The sequence below is a fragment of the Sapajus apella genome, unplaced genomic scaffold (assembly GCF_009761245.1).
Source record: "Sapajus apella isolate SASKATOON/1434 unplaced genomic scaffold, GSC_monkey_1.0 scaffold50, whole genome shotgun sequence".
Classification (NCBI taxonomy): Eukaryota; Metazoa; Chordata; class Mammalia; order Primates; family Cebidae; genus Sapajus; species Sapajus apella.
Genome location: NW_022436990.1, coordinates 8,225,179 through 8,244,208, shown reverse-complemented (window position 1 = coordinate 8,244,208; position 19,030 = coordinate 8,225,179). Strand labels below are relative to the sequence as shown.

The 19,030-nt window shown below is 37.8% G+C and overlaps 1 protein-coding gene and 1 long non-coding RNA gene across 5 annotated transcripts in view; one reads left to right on the top strand and one right to left on the bottom strand.

The window, feature by feature from the left end:
* BAZ1A (bromodomain adjacent to zinc finger domain 1A) overlaps window positions 1–19,030 on the bottom strand; it is a 116,393-nt gene that overhangs the window by 4,758 nt on the left and 92,605 nt on the right. For all 4 annotated transcript variants that reach the window (XM_032242571.1, XM_032242573.1, XM_032242570.1 and 1 more), the window contains 7 exons: window positions 16,843–17,006; window positions 16,099–16,253; window positions 13,932–14,080; window positions 6,575–6,822; window positions 6,262–6,488; window positions 3,338–3,801; window positions 417–559 (listed from right to left, as the gene is read on the bottom strand). In XM_032242571.1, the coding sequence (XP_032098462.1) occupies window positions 417–559; window positions 3,338–3,801; window positions 6,262–6,488; window positions 6,575–6,822; window positions 13,932–14,080; window positions 16,099–16,253; window positions 16,843–17,006 (1,550 nt within the window). The remainder of the gene's footprint in view (window positions 1–416; window positions 560–3,337; window positions 3,802–6,261; window positions 6,489–6,574; window positions 6,823–13,931; window positions 14,081–16,098; window positions 16,254–16,842; window positions 17,007–19,030) is intronic.
* Window positions 1,439–18,794, top strand: LOC116526287. The gene is made up of 2 exons (XR_004258080.1): window positions 1,439–1,472; window positions 18,599–18,794. It is a non-coding gene; the product is annotated as an uncharacterized LOC116526287 (long non-coding RNA).

The following is a 19,030-nucleotide window of genomic DNA, read 5'->3' as shown; positions in this document are numbered from 1 at the left end:
GAAAAAAAAAAAAAAAAAAAAAAAAAGAAAAGTCACAAAATTAGAAGGGTCTGAGGAAACTATGCTATCCAGCTCTATTGTTCTCAATATAGGAACTGACCTTCAAGACCAGCCTGGCAATGAAATGAGACCCCATCTCTAAAAAAGAAAAAAAATCAGCTGGGCATAGTGGCATGTGTACTCCAAAATAAAGTGCCTAAGTTGGAGGATCACTTGGTCCTAGGAAGTTGAGACTGCAGCTAGCCAAAGTCATGCCACTGCACTCCAGCCTGGGTGACAGAAACCCTGTCTTTAAAAAAAAAAAAAAAAAAAAAAGAAGTAGACAGTGAGTAACAGGTATTTTGACTACTTAAAGTTGTCATGTGGACTAAATCAGATAATGTACATGAATACATTTTATTAAGTCTGGTAATTACCTGGATTTTAGAAACAAGTTTCAAAAAAGGCCAGCTGTCATCATGTCGTACCAATTCTACAACAAGTTGTTCAAAAGCAGACAACTCATGAACTCCTCCCTGTCGGCCAGAACTCCTTCGACTCAGTGTCATAGGCGATGACTCTGAATAAATAATTTAAACATTTTAGGTGATAACAAAGCAAAATATTTGTTCACTACAAGCCAAACTGGATGTATAAATACCACATTCAAACAAAAAATAGATACTCCATAGACTGGGATGTTAAATATTTTCTGAGAGAGATGAAAATCTGGGCAAAATATTATTTCCTTTTGATCTTAAAAATGACCAATTGAGGCTGGGCGCTGTGGCTCACGCCTGTAATCCCAGCACTTTGGGAGGGAGAGGTGGGCGAATCACGAGGTCAAGAGATCAAGACCATCTTGGCCAACATGGTGAAACCCTGTGTCTACTAAAAATACAAAAATTAGCCGGGCGTGGTGGCATGCACCTGTGGTCCCAGCTACTCAGGAGGCTGAGGCAGATGAATCGCTTGAACCCAGGAGGCGGAGGTTGCAGTGAGCCGAGATTGGGCCACTGTACTCCAGCCTGGCAACAGAGCAAGACTCTGTCTCAAAAAAAAAAAAAAAAGTCCAATTGAATTAAACATTCATTGAGAATAGATTTTCAGAGTGTGATGCAAAAGAAAAATCTAGAACACAAAGTTTGTGGATTATTTTTACTCAAATTTATTAAAAATACTTTTCAGCTACAGTTAACTGAAACTAAGCAATTCTCTAGTATTTCCTAAAGTATATTCTTTAGAAAGTAATTTCTTCAGATGTAGACACTAGGGTTATATGTAAATTACCTTGCATAATGGAAAAGCAATTCTCACTAGTAAACGATTATTCTTACAGAGCTTAATTTTATTTATTTATTTTAATTTTGAGACAGAGTCTTGCTTTGTCGCTCAGGCTGGAGTGCAGTGGTGTGATCTTAGTTCACTGCAACCTCTGCCTCTGGGTTTAAGAGATTCTCCTGCTTCAGCCTCCCAAGTAGCTGGGATTACAGGTGCCTGCTACCACACTCAGCTAATTGTTGTATTTTTAGTAGAGACAGGGTTTCACCATGTTAGACAGGCTGGTCTAGAACTCCTGACCTCAAATGATCCACCTGCCTTGGCCTCCCAAAGTGCTGGGATTACAGGCATGAGCAACCACATTTGGCCATAGATGTTAATTTTAATATCTAGAAAATGTTCTAAAGCAAATGCTTTCTCACAGACCTAGAAATGTATAGTATAATGAAATCTAAAGTATATAATGGTAGAAAGGGTAGTATAGTCCATATATGTATCCAGATGTCTAAATTCTCTCCTGGCAGGGTAGGTCCACACATTTCCCCTTTTATTTGTCCTTAGTACAGGCTTAGCAATTTCACAAATCAGTAACAACAAGAAATTTTTCTTCCATAGTTTTTTGAATAAAAACATTTCAATTATATTATTTCTCCAAAATAGCTTGGAGAATTGGGGAAAAGCAAAACAGATAAGGGGATAGGAAAAGCTAAATTAGGTCTTTACTGGTGCAGAATTATGTGACACTTCCCCTAAAAAACGTTACAATCTCATGACTGCATAAACAGATTACATGCCATTCTTTCACCAATTATGTCCTTAATCCTGCTGTGTAAATGAATAATGCAATATAACATATCTAAAATTCTATAAAGAACAGTGGCTTTTTTTGAGAAATAGTGGCATTTTTTATGTTTAAGTTCATTAAAAAACAACAACAACAAAAAAAATAGGCCTGGGTGTGGTGGCTCACACCTGTAATCCCAACATTTGGGACACTAAGGTGGGATAGCTTTGAGCTCACAAGTGCAAGACCAGCCTCGGCAACATGGCGAGACCCCGTCTCTACAAAAAATACAAAAGTTAGCCAGGCTTGATGGTGCATCCCTGTAGTCCCAGCTACTTGGGAGGCTGGGGCTGGAGGATAGCTTGAGCCCGGGAAGCAGAGGTTGTAGTGAGCTCAACTGCGCCACTGCATACCAGCCTGAGCGACTGGTATAATAGTTAACAATAAACTTAAAAAACCAAAATTTTACTACTAACATTTAAAACAAGGGATAGGATTGAAGAGATTATGAATCTATGAGTAAAGAGATTTGTCTATGAATAATGATTGCTATAAACAAAAATGAGAAAAAGACAGCTGAGGCCAGGAGTTCAAGACCAGCCAGGCCAACAGGGAGAAACCCCGTCTCTACTAAAAATACAAAAATTAGCCAGGTGTGATGGTGCATCTCTGTAATCCTGCTACTCAGGAGGCTGAGGCAGGAGAATCACTTGAACCCAGGTGGCAGAGGTTGCAGTGAGCCAAGATCACACCACTGTACTCCAGCCTGGTCAACAGAGTGAGACTCTGTCTCTAAATAAATAAATAAAATAAAAAATACAAAGACAGCTGGTCATCAGTTCCTAAAAATATTACTGCTTCTAACTCTCCCTTTCCCCCAAATTCAGTATTAGAGATGAGAACCTTACTAAATAACCTGATGCAGCTTGTCTAGGTGATGATGAATATGTGCATTTTGAGGGAGGAAAAGGTAGGAGAGAGTGAAATATGTTATAATGTAGTATGCTGACACTCTTCAAATACTGGCCAAATATCTCCATTAAAAACAGAACACCATTTTCAAGTTTATTACCCTGCTTCACTAGTAGAAAGGCTAGTAATATAATTTACCTTTATTCATTAAATAGCTGCCCCTTCAACGACTATTATGTTTCAGGTCAGACTATTCCCTAATAACTTTGTGTATCTTAGTGACAGACTTTGAAAAATGATCCAAAACATCTTAACATGCAATATGTCCAAATTATTCAATTTTCCTAGGGAAGGAAGAGTTTAAATTAGATTTCTTCATACCTGGAGATTGTCTTTTTCTGCATCTTCTTTTGGATTCACTCTCTTGGAGAGAAAGTTTTGAAGCAACATTTAAAGATCTTGATTGTTCACTTGACTTTGTGGCAATGACTCTGAAGTTAGGGAAGTTGGGGCTATTTTCTGGTGTATTATTAGCACTTCTGCCTCTGCGTTTTCTACGAGGACTAAGTAATTCCACAAATACATCTGCTTGCAGTGGGCCATGACTGTGGCGAGTAGAACGACTGGCAATTCTTACAGATTTCGTTTCTGTAGGAGGAGCAGAGTTTATCTTTCTTAGGCTTCTACCAGTTTTAGAAGAAACAGTTGTTTTGGGTGTATTCTGCTGACTCCTTGAAGGGTATCTTCCAGGTTCTTGTTGTTGGCCACGACTTGAGAAAGAAGAACTAAGTCTCCCTCTTGTTTTAACTGGCAATCTAACTTGTGGTCTTCCTCGTTTGGGTAGGCTATAAATATTGTTAAAAAACACAATTATTGTACAGAGCAATGATGAACATATGATTAACTCTATTCTCCTTGTTGTATTTAGCCAATGAGTTTATATACATTTTCTATTTAACTGAGACTTACTCCTAGACTCAATTCCTTAGAGTCAACAAGTTTTCAAGGAAATCTTAAATGTGCTTTCATGTATTTCTTTGAAATGCAAAGAGAATATCTGCAAAGAGAAAATTTCATATTTTCTTTCTTTTTTTGGGAGGGGCAGAGTATCACTGTCATCCAGGCTGGAGTGCAGCAGCACGATCACGGCTCACTGCAGCCTGACCTCCCTGTGATCAGGTGATCCTCCCATCTCAGACTCCTGAGTAGCTGGGTGTGTACCACTACGCCTGGCTAATTTTTGTAGTTTTTTTTAGAGACGGGGTTTTGCCATGTTGCCCGGGGTGGTCTCAAACTCCTGGACTCAAGTGGTCTGCCCACCTCGGCCTCCCAAAATGCTGGGATTACAGGCACAAGCCACAGTGCCCAGTCAGTATTTTCTTGGTAACTTCAGGACATCATCATGAAAATCAAGTCCTAACTTCTGATAAATTGTAGTAATATGCTCAGGAGAACCAACAAATAGACTTAGTCAATCATGTTGGAAAACTTAAGGGTAATGAACTAATCTTAAAATGAAATTCTTTTGTTTCCTTTTGCTACAGGAGACTGCCACTTTTCATTATCATTGATACTGAGGTAACCTACAGTTTTAGCCAATGGCTGCCAATGAAGTGGGCCTTGAACCCATGGTTCCTAAATACCATACCAAGAACCTCTCTGTTGTCTTCTGACTATAAAATACAAAACTATATTTAATCTTTTAACTGTTTTTAATTAAAAGGATGCAACACCTCCATTAAACCTCATTATCCATCTCCCCATATACCTGGACTTCGAGTTTATCCTGCGTACTTGCAAGAATTTTTCACATTCTTTATCATCTTTATGCTGAACATAATACTGCCCTCACAAGCTACAGGGAAGATGGCTCTTCTAGCTGTTATTTCTTAAAACCTCGTTTAAAACAGATGTGGTGGTTCTACATTAACTTCTCCGACTGTGGTCCTTTTGTACTCTGACAGTTCTAGGTTACCCTTACTTCATACTCATTTTCCTGCTTCTCTAAGAATGGGGTTCAAATGTTTAAAAAAAGGGTGGGGAGGGGAATGGTAAGAACAAGGAGCACAATGACTTCCCTGGTGTGATGGCTATGGTCAGGCCTGCTGACAGAACACCCCTAGTAGATCTGTGTAGCTTACAGCTACCAGTTAGACACAAGCACACCTCATTTTATAGTGTTTTACGCATCACTGCATGCTATAATTACAAAGTTTTCTTCTTCTTTTTTTTTTTTTTTAAACAAACTGAAGGTTTGTGGCAACTCTGCATCAAGCAAGTTTATTGGCATAATTTTTCCAACAGTATGAGCTAACTTTTTGTCTCTATGTCAGATGATTGTTAGTATTTTTTAGCAATAAATTATTTTTAAAGTATAAAAATGTACTTTTTTTTTTTTTAGACATAATGCTACTGCACACTTAGGAGACTATAATGTAAACATAATTTTTATATGCCCTGGGAGACCAAAAAAATTTGGGACTTGCTTTATTGCTGTCATCTGGAATTGAACTGGCAATATCTGTGAGGTATGCCTGTATATCTACCTTGTGGATATAAATGTCCCTTTATTTCAGACTCAACCAGAGGTTCAAGTAAGGGGAGACTGCCCCAGTGCTGTCACAGAAGGAAATACCCAGGCTCCATACTCATTCATTAGGCCTGAATGACACAGCATGCCAAGTTGCAGAATACTTAGTTATATGGTAGTATAGAAGCTGTTTCCAGGTGCTGATGTGGCAGGAGTATAAACATATAGTGCACTTCCTGGCATTTATCTATCACTCTGAGATTCCCCAAATTATCAATACTACCTTGGGAATAGTTTTGAATGTTTATAATATATAGAAAGCAAGGGTAACTTCAGGCCATTACATATTAGTTTTGTTTTGTTTTGTTTTGTTTTGGAGATGGAGTCTCGTTCTTGTCACCCAGGCTGAAGTGCAATGGTGTGATCCGTTATCTTGGCTCACTGCACCTCTGCCTCCTGGGTTCAAGCAATTCTCCTACGTCAGCTTCTCTGCTAGCTGGGATTACAGGCGCCCACCACCACCTTGGCTATTTTTTGTATTTTTAGTAGAGACAGGATTTCACTATGTTGGCCAGGATGGTCTCAAGCTCCTGACCTCAGGTGATCCACCCACCTCAGCCTCCCAAAGTGCTGGGATTACAGGTGTAAGCCTCTGCGCCTGGCCTTTATATTAGTTTTAAACCAAGTTACACACCCTAAGTATTCCATTTGTATTTGAATAGTGGAGAAATTGCCTAAGACTTACTGACTTATTTTATTGCATATTAGGACTTACCTGACTTCTTCCTCTTCTTGAGAGTCATCTTCATCGTGTTCCATCTCATACTCTTCCTCCTCACTTTGACCCTCTTCTTCATCACCATCAACTTCATCATCCTCACCTCCCATACTGTCTTCCACATCTTCATCACTTTCCAAGGATGGTCTCTGTCTAGAGGAGAGTCTTCTAGAACGTTGCTTTGGTCGACATTCTGGACAAAACCAATCTCCTTCAGGCACAGTCTGAATAAATCAAATAAATGATCCTTAATCATCTCTTACTCAAAATCTTAATGTCTCAATTCTAATCTGACGAGAAAAAAAAATACCTTGAGTTTTGGTCGAACACAGTAGGTATGATGACCCCTATCACAGCCATCACAAAGAACCATGTTTTCAGCATCGCCTTTCTTTCGACATATCTTGCAACGAGCATTCAGTATAGATTTAGACCACATCACACTACGATCCAAGGTGGATAGGTGAAGAAAAACTTGGGATAGACTAGCAGAAGAAAGGAGAGATTCTCTCCAACGGTCCAGAACTGTTTTATAAGAACGCCCACTGTCACTGGCATCTTAAATGAAAAGGGAGAGCGATTACAATTTTTAGGCAAACCTAGTAATCTTACTAGAAATAGTTTGTTGCTGTTTTAAATACAGGTTAGATTTTACATTTCTTCTCTTGTGATACTTAACAAAAAGACCATGCTGATATTAAAAACAAAAATCTCATGGAGAATGTTTGCTGAGCCACATCTTGTTTATGACATAAAGAATTACTTAAATCCACAAATCAAATGCTAAGGGATTTTAATAAAGACAAAAATAATTCAGACAATGTGTTCCCAATCTAGTCTGTGTATCAAATCTTAATCTAATTTTAACAACTGGCTACCTATGATTCCAAGTTTAAGTTACTATTCATTTGAATGAAGTTATGTTATTTCCTTATTTCATATAAAAGATGGATTGTTCTCCAACTTAAATATCTTCTATCTCTAAGAAAATAGTTTTAAAATTGTGGTAAAAACAATGTTAATACTACCAAAAACAATTTTTTCAGCACTAACACTTACTTAGAAACATTTGAAACCTTCTGTCACTCAACATCACCATTCCTTTATCTTCTGAGCTAAAAAATTTAGTCATCTGATTAAATGCTATCAATCAATGGTCATTTTACACCGGTGTGCGATTTCCACTTCAATCTTTAATATTGTTCCACTTAATCTTCCTAAAACATTATACTTAATTCTGCAAGGTATATGACTCCACACATAATCTGGTTCTATAATAACATTATTTCTTACTATTATCCTGAAATAAAACCTCTTGGCCAGTAGCATAATGGTTAAGAAAATGCAGGCTTTGGAGTCGGTTTGCTCTGAGCTAAGTACTGGCTCCCCTATATGAACTTGGGCAAGTTAACCTGTCTGTCTCTCAGGTTATACATGTATAACCTGAGAGACAACTGTAATACATGGAGGGTATCGACCTCTGAGGGTTGTTGGAAACATTAAATAATACGCATAAGGCGTATAAAATGTCTGTCAGAGTAAATGCTAATATTACTATCGTTATTTGTGCACTGTATACCTCCCCCTGTATGTGGCACTTTATAAGATATGAAACTAGTCTATTCTGTGGTCCCTATCATAAAGGAATGTTTAGTACAGCTGGAAAAGTGAAGAAATACACAATGAATTTGTTTGTATTGAAACCTCTCAAGTATCAATGGACCTTGAACTCCTGTTTATCAGTTGGGCAGGGTGAGAAAGACAGGACATGAAACCTGGGGCCCACGAAGGTAGCTAGTCCCTCTCTAAAAAGCTAGGACCCCAGAAGGCTACCCCTTCAAGTGTCAGGGTGGAAATGGGTGCTACATAAAAAATGGGGAGCAAGAAAATTGATTCATCTGAACTTTAGCATTGGGTAGAAAGGGGAAATAAGTCTCCCTGAGGATCAAGCAAAGCCTTGAATAGGTTTAAAACCGAAAAAGCACAGCTAAGATTTTAAAGTACTCTAGGGTTGCTAGTGACCTCAAGTGAATGGCAGAAACAAGTACAAATCTTTGCAAATTCTCTCTGAAGACATTTCCACAGATCAAGTCTGAGGAATGAGAGTTAATCAAAACCACAGGGCACATGTGGAAAGAAAACACTCGGTGAAAGCCAGCAGAATCAAACTCATTTAAGACTTCAGATATTACAATAAGAAACAGAATATAAAATAACTGTGTTCAATATGCTTTAATAAGTAAAAGTTTAAAATATGAATAAATAACCAGGCAGTCTGAAAAAGAACCAGTTAGAACTTTTCAAAATAATTGAGATTAAAAACTGAGGCAAAAACACAATGGATGGGTCAAATGGCTCTTCAAAGCTGAAGAAATATTAATGAAGTTGGGAAAATACAATATTATTTAGACTGCAGCAACAATAGTATTTTTCCATCTTTATGTTGCTTTGTTTTAGGTGTGTCTTTTGTAGACAGTCTATAAACCAGCTAGATTTTATGTTAATACAGTCTTTTTTTTTTTTTTCTTTTCAATTCTATTCACTTTCCCTGCCAACTATCCATAACTGTCTCTAACTTTTAATTGGAGCTGGATGTAGTGGCTCACACCTGTAATCCCAGCAGTTTGGCAGGCTGAGGCGGGTGGATCACGTGAGGCCAGGAGTTTGAGACCAGCCTTTCCAACACGGTGAAACCCCATCTCTATTAAATATACAAAAATTAACCAGGCATGGTGGCGACTGCCTGTAATCCCAGCTTCTTGGGAGGCTGAGGCAGGAGAACTGCTTGAACCTGGGAGGCAGAAGTTGCAGATTGTGCACTGTACTCCAGCCTGGGTGATAAGGGCAAGACTCTGTCTTTAAAATATACATACATATATATATATATATATACACACACATATATATATATATATACATACACACACTATATATATATAAATTGGAAAGTACAGTCCACTTAAATGCATTTGATTTATTTCTCCCCTCTCATTGTGAGTTTTTAACTTGTCTTGGTTTTTAAAATGTAAGCCTTCATAAAAAGTTCTGGCCTGACCAGGGCCTCCAAGGAATGAGGCAGCAACAATAGTTCAAAGATGACGATCTGTCTGGGTAAATCAGAGAATACTCTCATTGGTAATGGCAAGGAATAAGGTTGCAGAGGTCAATGAAGGAATGGGAAAAAAGACAAATTATGAAGAACTTTTGGAATCTTGGAAATTAGTTTAATGATTTTTAAATGCAAAGTTTGGTGAAATGCTGTGGGATTTGATTAACGAGGTGGTTTAAGAAAACTAAACCAGCGGTAGCTCAAAGCAATTCTTATTCTAGTCCATAATGAATGTACCTATTTTTCTATTTTTGCATAGTACTGATATAAGTATCAGTACAAGTATAAAATACCGTATATACGATTCCATTTTTCTGTTGTTTCTTTATATTAAACTTTGCTTTTGCCCCAGATTACACAACTGTAAAGGGCAGAATATGTCTTGTTTCTTTTATCTTCTATTATGCTAGTACAGATAAATTCCTCAAGAAATTATTAAAAGGATCTTACTAATATAAAATATTGGCGGTCACATCAAATATTAATTGGGAGACTTCATACTGTTCAAGGGCCAATACACAGTAATCCGTGTGACCAGGACAGGCTTCTTTAGGGGACGAAACATAAAAACTCTTGCCCTATGTCTCTCCAAGTTAGGAAAAGAAAAAAAATGCTGTGAATAAAATACTTTATGTGAAACAAGTAAACATAAGTTCCATAGGCATTCATTCTTTTCACTAAGTATACGAAGATACACCAATGTCAACTTTGTATATGCTAATTTAGAAGAGTAATTAGCTGAGGTGTGAAATATAGAGGAAACGCTAGGTAGATAATATTTTTAGCTTACTCCCAAGTCCATTCCCTTCAAAAAAATCAAATCCAAAGTTTTCCTTCAAAAGCTAAATATGCAAATCATTATTCAGCCATAGAAAAGGTAAAATCATAATTCTTTAAAAAGACAACACACAAAATTTCTTTAAAAAGTTAAAAATTTACCATCTTTCACACTAGATTGATCTTCCTCTCTCTTTTTCTTGTCCTTTTTTTTTCTATCTCCCTTTTGATCCTTATTAATTTCTGTGTTACCTAATTTCAAATTGATAAAGTTAGTTGGGGATTTTTTTTCCTAGCTTAAGGGTTTAACCATGACTTTAAAAATAATGGAATTATCAATCTTAAAAAATATCCTCTTGTCTTACCTAAGACAATTAATTAAAACAAGATTTTCTCTTTCCCAAATGAAGTCTACTTTTATCACTATGATTAATCTCTAGAATAAAAGGGACATACTAGAGAAGGTAGAACATAAGTAGAATTTTTATTTTTTACATACTTCCTCAGGAAACTGAAATAATTTCTGAAGCTAGATTGGGAAAATGCCTACTATGATTAATTTACTATGCTGAAATATTATCAGGTGAATGGAGAATTTCAATATATATTCCATCTCAAGTATTCATAAAGTAAAACCTGCTTTTCCCTCCCCAATTCATGATATTCTTGATTACTTTCAGACAGCCTAGCTCCATCTCCTGCTGTCCTGTGCAAAACAGATCTTTCAAAGGCTTAAGTTATTCCAATAACTTTTCATGGAACACCAACAGTAGACACTCATGTTATAAATGACCAACATTTGACTTTGACCAAAATTTAACTTTGACACTGCCAAAGTAACAAACTTTTCTTATTTCACTTATTTCTTAAGACCCTGAATTATAATTTTTTTTTTTTGAGACAGAGTTTTGCTCTTGTTGCCCAAGCTGGAGTACAGTGGCGTGATCTCAGCTCACTACAGGGTTTTCAAGCGATTCTCCTGCCTCAGCCTCCCTAGTAGCTGGGATCACAGCTGTGGACCATCATGCCTGGCTAATTTTGTATTTTTAGTAGAGACAGTGTTTCTCTGTGTAGGTCAGGCTGGTCTCAAACTCCTGACCTCAGATGATCCACCCACCTCAGCCTCACAAAGTGCTGGGATTACAGGTGTGAGCCACTGCGCCTGGCCCTGAATTATAATTTTCTATCTTTTGGGATGAAATTAATGTTTGAAAAATCACTGTATACAAACCAGCATAAGGAACAGTATCTCTCATATAACCTACTAGAAAAGTTTAATACCTCTCAGTATTAATCTTTTTCTTTGTCTAAATATTTAATGAGATGTGCAGATGAAAACACAGATACACTAAACTATCAATCTGATCTCCCCCCTTCAACTTATAAAAAACTTTAATGAAAATTTCAGATGTGGGAAAATAAGCAGTATTGCGTCTTATTCTTTTACTCTTTTGGAATCATAGTGTTAGTAGCAGTATCTTACATTTATAAAAGCTGCATGATTTACAAATAATTTTAAATTGAAATTTTAATTGAGGTAATTGTGTATTAATATGTGATTGTAATAAACAGAATGATCCCTTGTACGCATAACTGGATTTAGACAAAGAAAATACTAAGGCACACTGAAGACTGGGAAATAAAAGTAACAGCAAATACCAACTCTAACACCTTTGGGAGCTGTAATTACACGTATTTTATTTCTTTTCTTTTTTTTAAATTATTTATTTAACTTTAGGTGCATACTATATCTGGCATTTCTCCCCATGATATCCCCCCCACCCTCCCCTCCCTCACCACCCCCTGCTGTCTCTCCCCTACCCCTGCAACTGCCCCCCGTATATGATGCTTCTCTCCCTGAGTGCACGTGTTCTCATTGTTCAACACCTACCTATGAGTGAGAATATGTGGTGTTTGGGTTTCTGTTCTTGTGTCTGTTTGATTATACATATTTTATTTCTTATAATTGTTACTTTCAATGTGGTCAGTGCATTATTAAGCTTATGGAAGGATTATCAATTTATAAAAGTGTGAACAGACTTAATGAGATACTGGCCACAAACTCTTCAATTGAAAAGTTTACAAATATATTCACATTTCAAAACCGCTCTGATTACATTGTCTATTTATGAAAACTTTGTTCTAATACTTAATATTATTAAAAAATTATTTTTGCCGGGCACGGTGGCTCAAGCCTGTAATCCCAGCACTTTGGGAGGCCGAGGCGGGTGGATCACGAGGTCAAGAGATCGAGACCATCCTGGTCAACATGGTGAAACCCCGTCTCTACTAAAAATACAAAAAATTAGCTGGGCATGGTGGTGCGTGCCTGTAATCCCAGCTACTCAGGGGGCTGAGGCAGGAGAATTGCCTGAACCCAGGAGGCGGAGGTTGCGGTGAGCCGAGATCGCGCCATTGCACTCCAGCCTGGATAACATGAGTGAAACTCCGTCTCAAAAAAAAAAAAAAAAATTATTTTTATTTATTTTTATTTTTTTGAGATATAGTTTCGCTCTTATTGCCTAGGCTGGAGTACAGTGGTGCAGTCTTGGCTTACTGCAACCTCCGCCTCCTAGCTTTAAGTGATTCTCCTGCCTCAGCCTGCCAAGTAGCTGGGATTACAGGCATGTGCCACCACACCCAGCTAATTTTGTATTTTTAGCAGAGACAGGGTTTCACCATGTTGGTTAGGCTCGTCTTTAACTCCTGACCTCCAGTGATCCACCCGCCTCCGCCTCCCAAAGTGGAGCCACCACTCCCAGCCCAAAAAATTATTTAAGGATTTTAGTCAATTCAGGTAGTTCTTTCAATGTGAACCAAAAAGATATGACTTAAGAAGGTTATTTCTTCCATGATCCCTTTACAATATAAATATCTCAATATGATGAGTTATAAGTTAAACATCTCAAAAAGAATTTTAGAATTCTGAAACAGGTATTTTCCAAAAACATAATGATTAGGTTCCTCGATTAGTCCCTAAAAACCCAATAATTTCCTAAATTGCCAAAAAGTGATACATATAGTATTATTCCTCACTATAAAGTATAGAGCATTTCCTCATTTGCGTTTCTTTTAAAACTTGGTATTTCTAATTTAGCACTTCTTATATAGCATGTGGGTCACAGTGACCCTTATCATTAAACTATGCCCCAAATGGTAATCTTTTCAGTCATTTATTTGGGGTTCTCTTTTAAATAACAGAAAAAAAAAGTTACACATAATCTTTGATTATTCAAGGTCTGACTAGTTATAGGTTTTGGTGGTCTTTTTTTTCTTTTAAAGAGATAGGGTCTTACACTGTCACCTAGGGCACAGTGCAATGGTATAGTCATAGCTCATTGTAACCTCAAATTCCTGGGCTCATGCAATCCTCCCACATCAGACTCCTCCAGTGGCTGGGACTACAGGTGTATACCATGAGGCCTGGCTAATTTCTTTTTTTAATTTAGTAGAGATGGAGTTCTTGCTATATGTTGCCCAGGCTGGTCTAAATCTCTTGGGCTGAAGGAATTCCACTTCAGCCTCCCAAAGTGCTGGGATTACAGTTATGAGCCACTGTGCCTAGCTGGTAATCTTTCTTTTAATGAAACTCTTCACAAAAGACTGTATTATTTTAAAAATAAACCTCACTTAAAATAACTAATTTAAAAATGAAAACATAATCTCAAGTTTTTAAGATTAGTTTATCAATTTGATTATGTCAGCCAATAAAGTTCTATTAATTAAAGGGCAACTCAAAATTACTTATAACTTATATTTTGAAATAAAAACAGATACTTACCAAGTGGAGCTTTCAGAAAACGCCGCTCAATGCCCTGCTCTATTTGAAAGAGTGCCATTGCCAGATAATGAACCACACTGCTCACTGATTGTGGAGTACTGGCATTAGTTGATGCAGTACTTGGAGTTTCTGTTTTTATCCCCAAAAGTCTACAATTAAAACATTTAAGAGTTTATGGTACTTAAAAACAATATTAATTATAACTTGAGCCCATTCATTGATTCAAATGCTTATTTCCACCTTTGTAAAAAAATCACTTCCTCAATCTCAAGGAGCTACAGCCAACTAGTAGGGAAGGGAGATTCATTTAGAAGGACTAACGGTAAATATTTGAAGGAGAGAAAGTAGAAGAGGGAAGGCTTATGGGAAAGGTTTGAGAGAGGTGACATTGTAATAGGTCTTAAAGCCTAAGTATCTTGGGCAGCTTATCTCTATTTCTCTTGTTTCAACATTTTTTCTTGCTTCAAACTGCTGGGTAGATTTATTGCTACCTAACTAGTTCATTAACCTCCAGTCTTGCTCCCTCTTCATTAAATCTCCACATTCCAGTGAAAATAATCACTTTTTTTTTTTTGAGATGGAGTCTGGCACTGTTGCCAGGCTGGAGGGCAGTGGCACGATCTCAGCTCCCTGCAACCTCTGCCTCCCAGATTCAAGCGATTCTCCAGCCTCAGCCTTGCAAGTAGCTAGGATCACAGGCGTCTGCCACCATGCCCAGCTAATTTTTTTGTATTTTTAGTAGAGATGGGGTTTCACTATGTTGGCCAGGCTGGTCTCGAATGCCTGACCTCGTGATCCACCTGCCCCAGCCTCCCAAAGTGCTGGGACTACAGGCATGAGCCCCAACACACCTGGCTTAAAATGATCACGTTGAAGTGCAAATTCATTCACTCAAAGCCTTTGTACATGGTTTTTCTTCCCAGTGTCCTATTTTCCTCAACTTTAGGGTTCAGCTTTGTGGTCACTGCCTCTCGTACTTCCTTTACTATCTCCCATGTTCCCCTAAGACAAGTAGCTCTCCCATGTACTTCATTTGCATGGGATATAACCTTCTATCAGCACCCCGTTCTAGTAAATGTAATGCTAGCCTCATGTATCTCCACTGTTCCCTTCTAGATGACAAACTGCTTAAAGGCACATAATATCCAAAATAATCTTGAAAAAAAAAAGTATCTATAGATATATGGATATGTTATTAATAATATTTAATACTTATATATTTATTTAGAGAAGAGGTCTCATTGTTGCTCAGGCTGGAGTAGAGTGGCACAATCATTATTAGCTCACTGCAGCTTTGAAGTCCTGGGATACAAAGCTGGAGACGATGGGACTACAAGTGCAGGCCAGCCAGTGGTGGTGGCCCACACCTGTAATCCCAGCACTTTGGGAGGCCGAGGTGGGTGGATCATGAGGTCAGGAGATTGAGACCATCCTGGCCAACACGGTGAAACCCTGTCTGTACTAAAAATACAAAAAATTAGCTGGGCATGGTGGTGCCTGTGATCCCAGCTACTCAGGAGGCTGAGGCAGGAGAATTACTTGAATCAGGGAGTTGGAGGTTGTAGTGAGCTGAGATTGAGCCACTGTACTCCAGCCTGGCGACAGAGCAAGACTCCGCCCCACCCCCCCCAAACAAAAACAAAAACAAGTGCATGCCACCGTGCCCAGCTAATTTAAAAAAAAATTTTTTTTTTCTTTTTTTAAAAAGAGACAGGATCTCTCACTATGTTGCCCAGGCTGGTCTCCAACTCCTGGCTTCAAGCAGTCTCCCTGCTTCAGCCTCCGGAGTAGCTGAGACTATAGGCCCACGCCATCTTGCCTGGCTCAAACAATATTTAAGTCTACCAGAATTTACCAATTTACTAAGTTTCCCTACGGAAAAGAAAAAAGATAGTACAGGTACTTTCTGAAATTAATAAAACCTTAAGTTCAAATATTTAAAAAAATACTCTTGAGAAATTATCATTATTCTAATAAACTGTCTTTTGGTTGGATTAGTACAAAGTGGAGTAACAAAGATCCTGAGTTTTGGAAAATGATTATTCCAGTGGTCTTCATGACAAGTTTTAAAAATAAGAAAAGGCAACATACTTAAAAACAAAAAACAAAAACAAAAAAAACATGGCAAAGAAAAGTAATGGTTACTTTGGAAAAAATCCTTTTGTACCTGTCTTTTACTATGACCTTTGTTTGTTCATCAATTTCCATCTCTTCCACATCTTCATTCACAGTTTTAATTATCCCATTTTCCTTGTTTTCCTCACTTAACAGCTCATACCGTCCACTTTCTAATGCTGATCTCCAGATATGTCGATCTGTAACCTGTAACAAAATTCAAACTTACTAACCATGAAAAATGGAATATATTGTTTCTGAGAGGTATGACGTTCAATATACATATAAAATCAATTCATGGATATTTTAGAAATGATTATGAATTAAAAAGGGATCTAAAAATTAGGTTACTAAGTGGCCAAACTGGAATTCATATTCTTCATAGATGAAAACCTTACTTTCTGTATAAATACATCACAAACAGTTCTCAGATTGGTCACTTGATAGCAGCAAAAAAGTGGCCGATGAGGGCAAAGGCATGAACAGAATACATTATCAGCCATGAATTACAGATTTTAAAAAGGTGACAAAGATACCAACAAATGAATGACTCAGCAGAGAAGGCAGGGGCTAGTCAAGGAAGAAGAAAATATCCTTATACATTTCAACATATGATGAAAATCTTATAAAAAATATTTTGATGCAGGGAAATAAAGTTAGTTTTCATAAAAAATTTATCACTCTCTGGTGTTTATTCAAAACACATATGCCTTATCTATGTCATGTAGACAACAAATATGACCAAAATTCTGGACCAAGCAGATTAGACATATTAAAAAGGTGACCAGGTACAAACCTTGATTGCTCCTAATGTTCCTTGGTAGATTCTATCTTCAATATCTAAAAGAAAATCTCTCAGCCTCAATTCAAGTTGCTTTTCTGCAGACATCTGAGATGGATCATACGTACTGGAAGATCTTCCCCGACTATATGTTGGTTTGCTATCGGGCTGCAGTTTGTCTGAAACAGTAATCAAATACTTTTATCATGATTTTCTTATTAAAAAACTACAATTATTCCATGTAATTGTTATGATCTTGAAATAAATGGATATAAAAGTGCTCTGTAAATCCCCAAGTGCCACAAATGAATGAATGAATGAATGAATGAATATAATTTATCTTATAAAGCCCCTTGTACAGCTATTCAGGAGACTGAGGCAGGATTGCTTGAGCCCAGGAGTTTGAGTCTGCAGTGAAACTATGATTATGCCACTGTACTCCAGCCTGGGCAACACAGCGAGACTCTGTCTCTAAATAAATAAAGCCCTTGTATCCAGAATATATAAAGAACTTTTACAGCACAATAAAAGGACAACCCAATTTACAAATGGGCAAAGGATCTGAAAAGATATTTAAGAAAGATATACAAATTGCCAATGAGCACATGAAAAGATGCTCAACAATGGCCAGGCACAGTGGCTCATGCCTGTAATCCCAGCACTTTGGGAGGCCAAGGCAGGTGGATCACTTGAGGTCAGCAGTTCAAGACCAGCCTGGCCAACATAATGAAACACAAAAGAAAGAAGAAAAAACACTTCCCAATTATCAAACCAATCTGACAACAACCGAAACAACAGAGAAATTTAATTCCAACATATTATCAAAGTCAAGGCAGATTATCAGGGGTCCAAGCTCTTTCTATCTTGTTGGTACTGCCATCCTTAGGGTTTTTCTGCCCTTCTCAGGTTCCAGAATGATTTATTTCTATGTCTGCATTCTAGCTAGTTGGAAGTGGGTAGGAAGAAGGGGAAGCGCAGCCCAGAGGGTATACACAATGCTTTGATCCTGTATCTTTCAACAAAGAAACCCCATCTCTACTAAAAATACAAAAAATTAGCTGGGCCTGGTGGCAGGCACCTGCTATCCCAGCTACTTGGGAGGCTGAGACAGGAGAAATACTTGAACCTGGGAGGCAGAGGTTGCAGTGAGCTGAGACCGTACCATTGCACTTAAGCATGGGCAACAAGAGTGAAATTCTGTCTCAAAAAAATAAATGGCTGTGTGTGGTGGCTCACACCTGTAATCCCAGCACTTTGGGAGGCCAAGGTGGGCAGATCACCTGAGGTCGGGAGTTCGAGACCAGCCTGACCAACATGGAGAAACCCTGTCTCTACTAAAAATACAAAATTAGCCAGGCGTGGTGGCATGCACATGTAGTCTCAGCTACTCGGGAGGCTGAGGCAGGAGAACTGCTTGAACCCAGGAGGCGGTGATTGCGGTGAGCCAAGATCGCACCATTGCACTCCAGCCTGGGTAACAAGAGTGAAACTGTCTCGAAATAAATAAATAAATAAATAAATAAATAACAAAAAAAGAATTGTGATCTGTAGTTTTTAATCCTGAAAAAAAAAACTAAAGTAGTCATGGTAACATACCCCTAAATTTTAAGCAATTCTTTTTAAAAATTTATTTTAATTAAAATGTTTTTAGCTCTATTTTCTCCCCCACAGGAAACAAGTAAGCAATTCTTTACCTAGAGACTCCCATTTATTAATACAAAAACTCACATCTAAAAATGCCTTACTGCTTTATCTTATTTGTCATCAACAGACGAACCATCAAACAGGAAATGCTGCTCTCCAACCTGCCCTTGCAGCCAAGGTCCAAAGAAGTGATCATTAGTGGAACTTCTCCCTGGACTCTCAGTCAAAACCCTTAATGAGTAACCTCAGTCTCCATAATCTGTCCAAAATTGATGGCAGCCTTAAAGTCTATTCTTGGCTTTCAGAGTCTGCTGACCAAGGAATAAGGAGATCAGGAAGAATATGTATCTTGTTATACCATAGATGTGTTCCTCATAATTCAAATATAAGCCAGTGGAATTTAGATAATCTTGTTTCTATAAAGAAATACATTCCTAAACTCTAACTTGCAAACTAAGAGGATAACCTAAATTAAAGATGAGGTGTTGTAAATGTATTTCTAATAGCTTGAAAAAATGCTTCATCCTGAATGACCAGAGATTAGAGGGAGGAAAAAAAA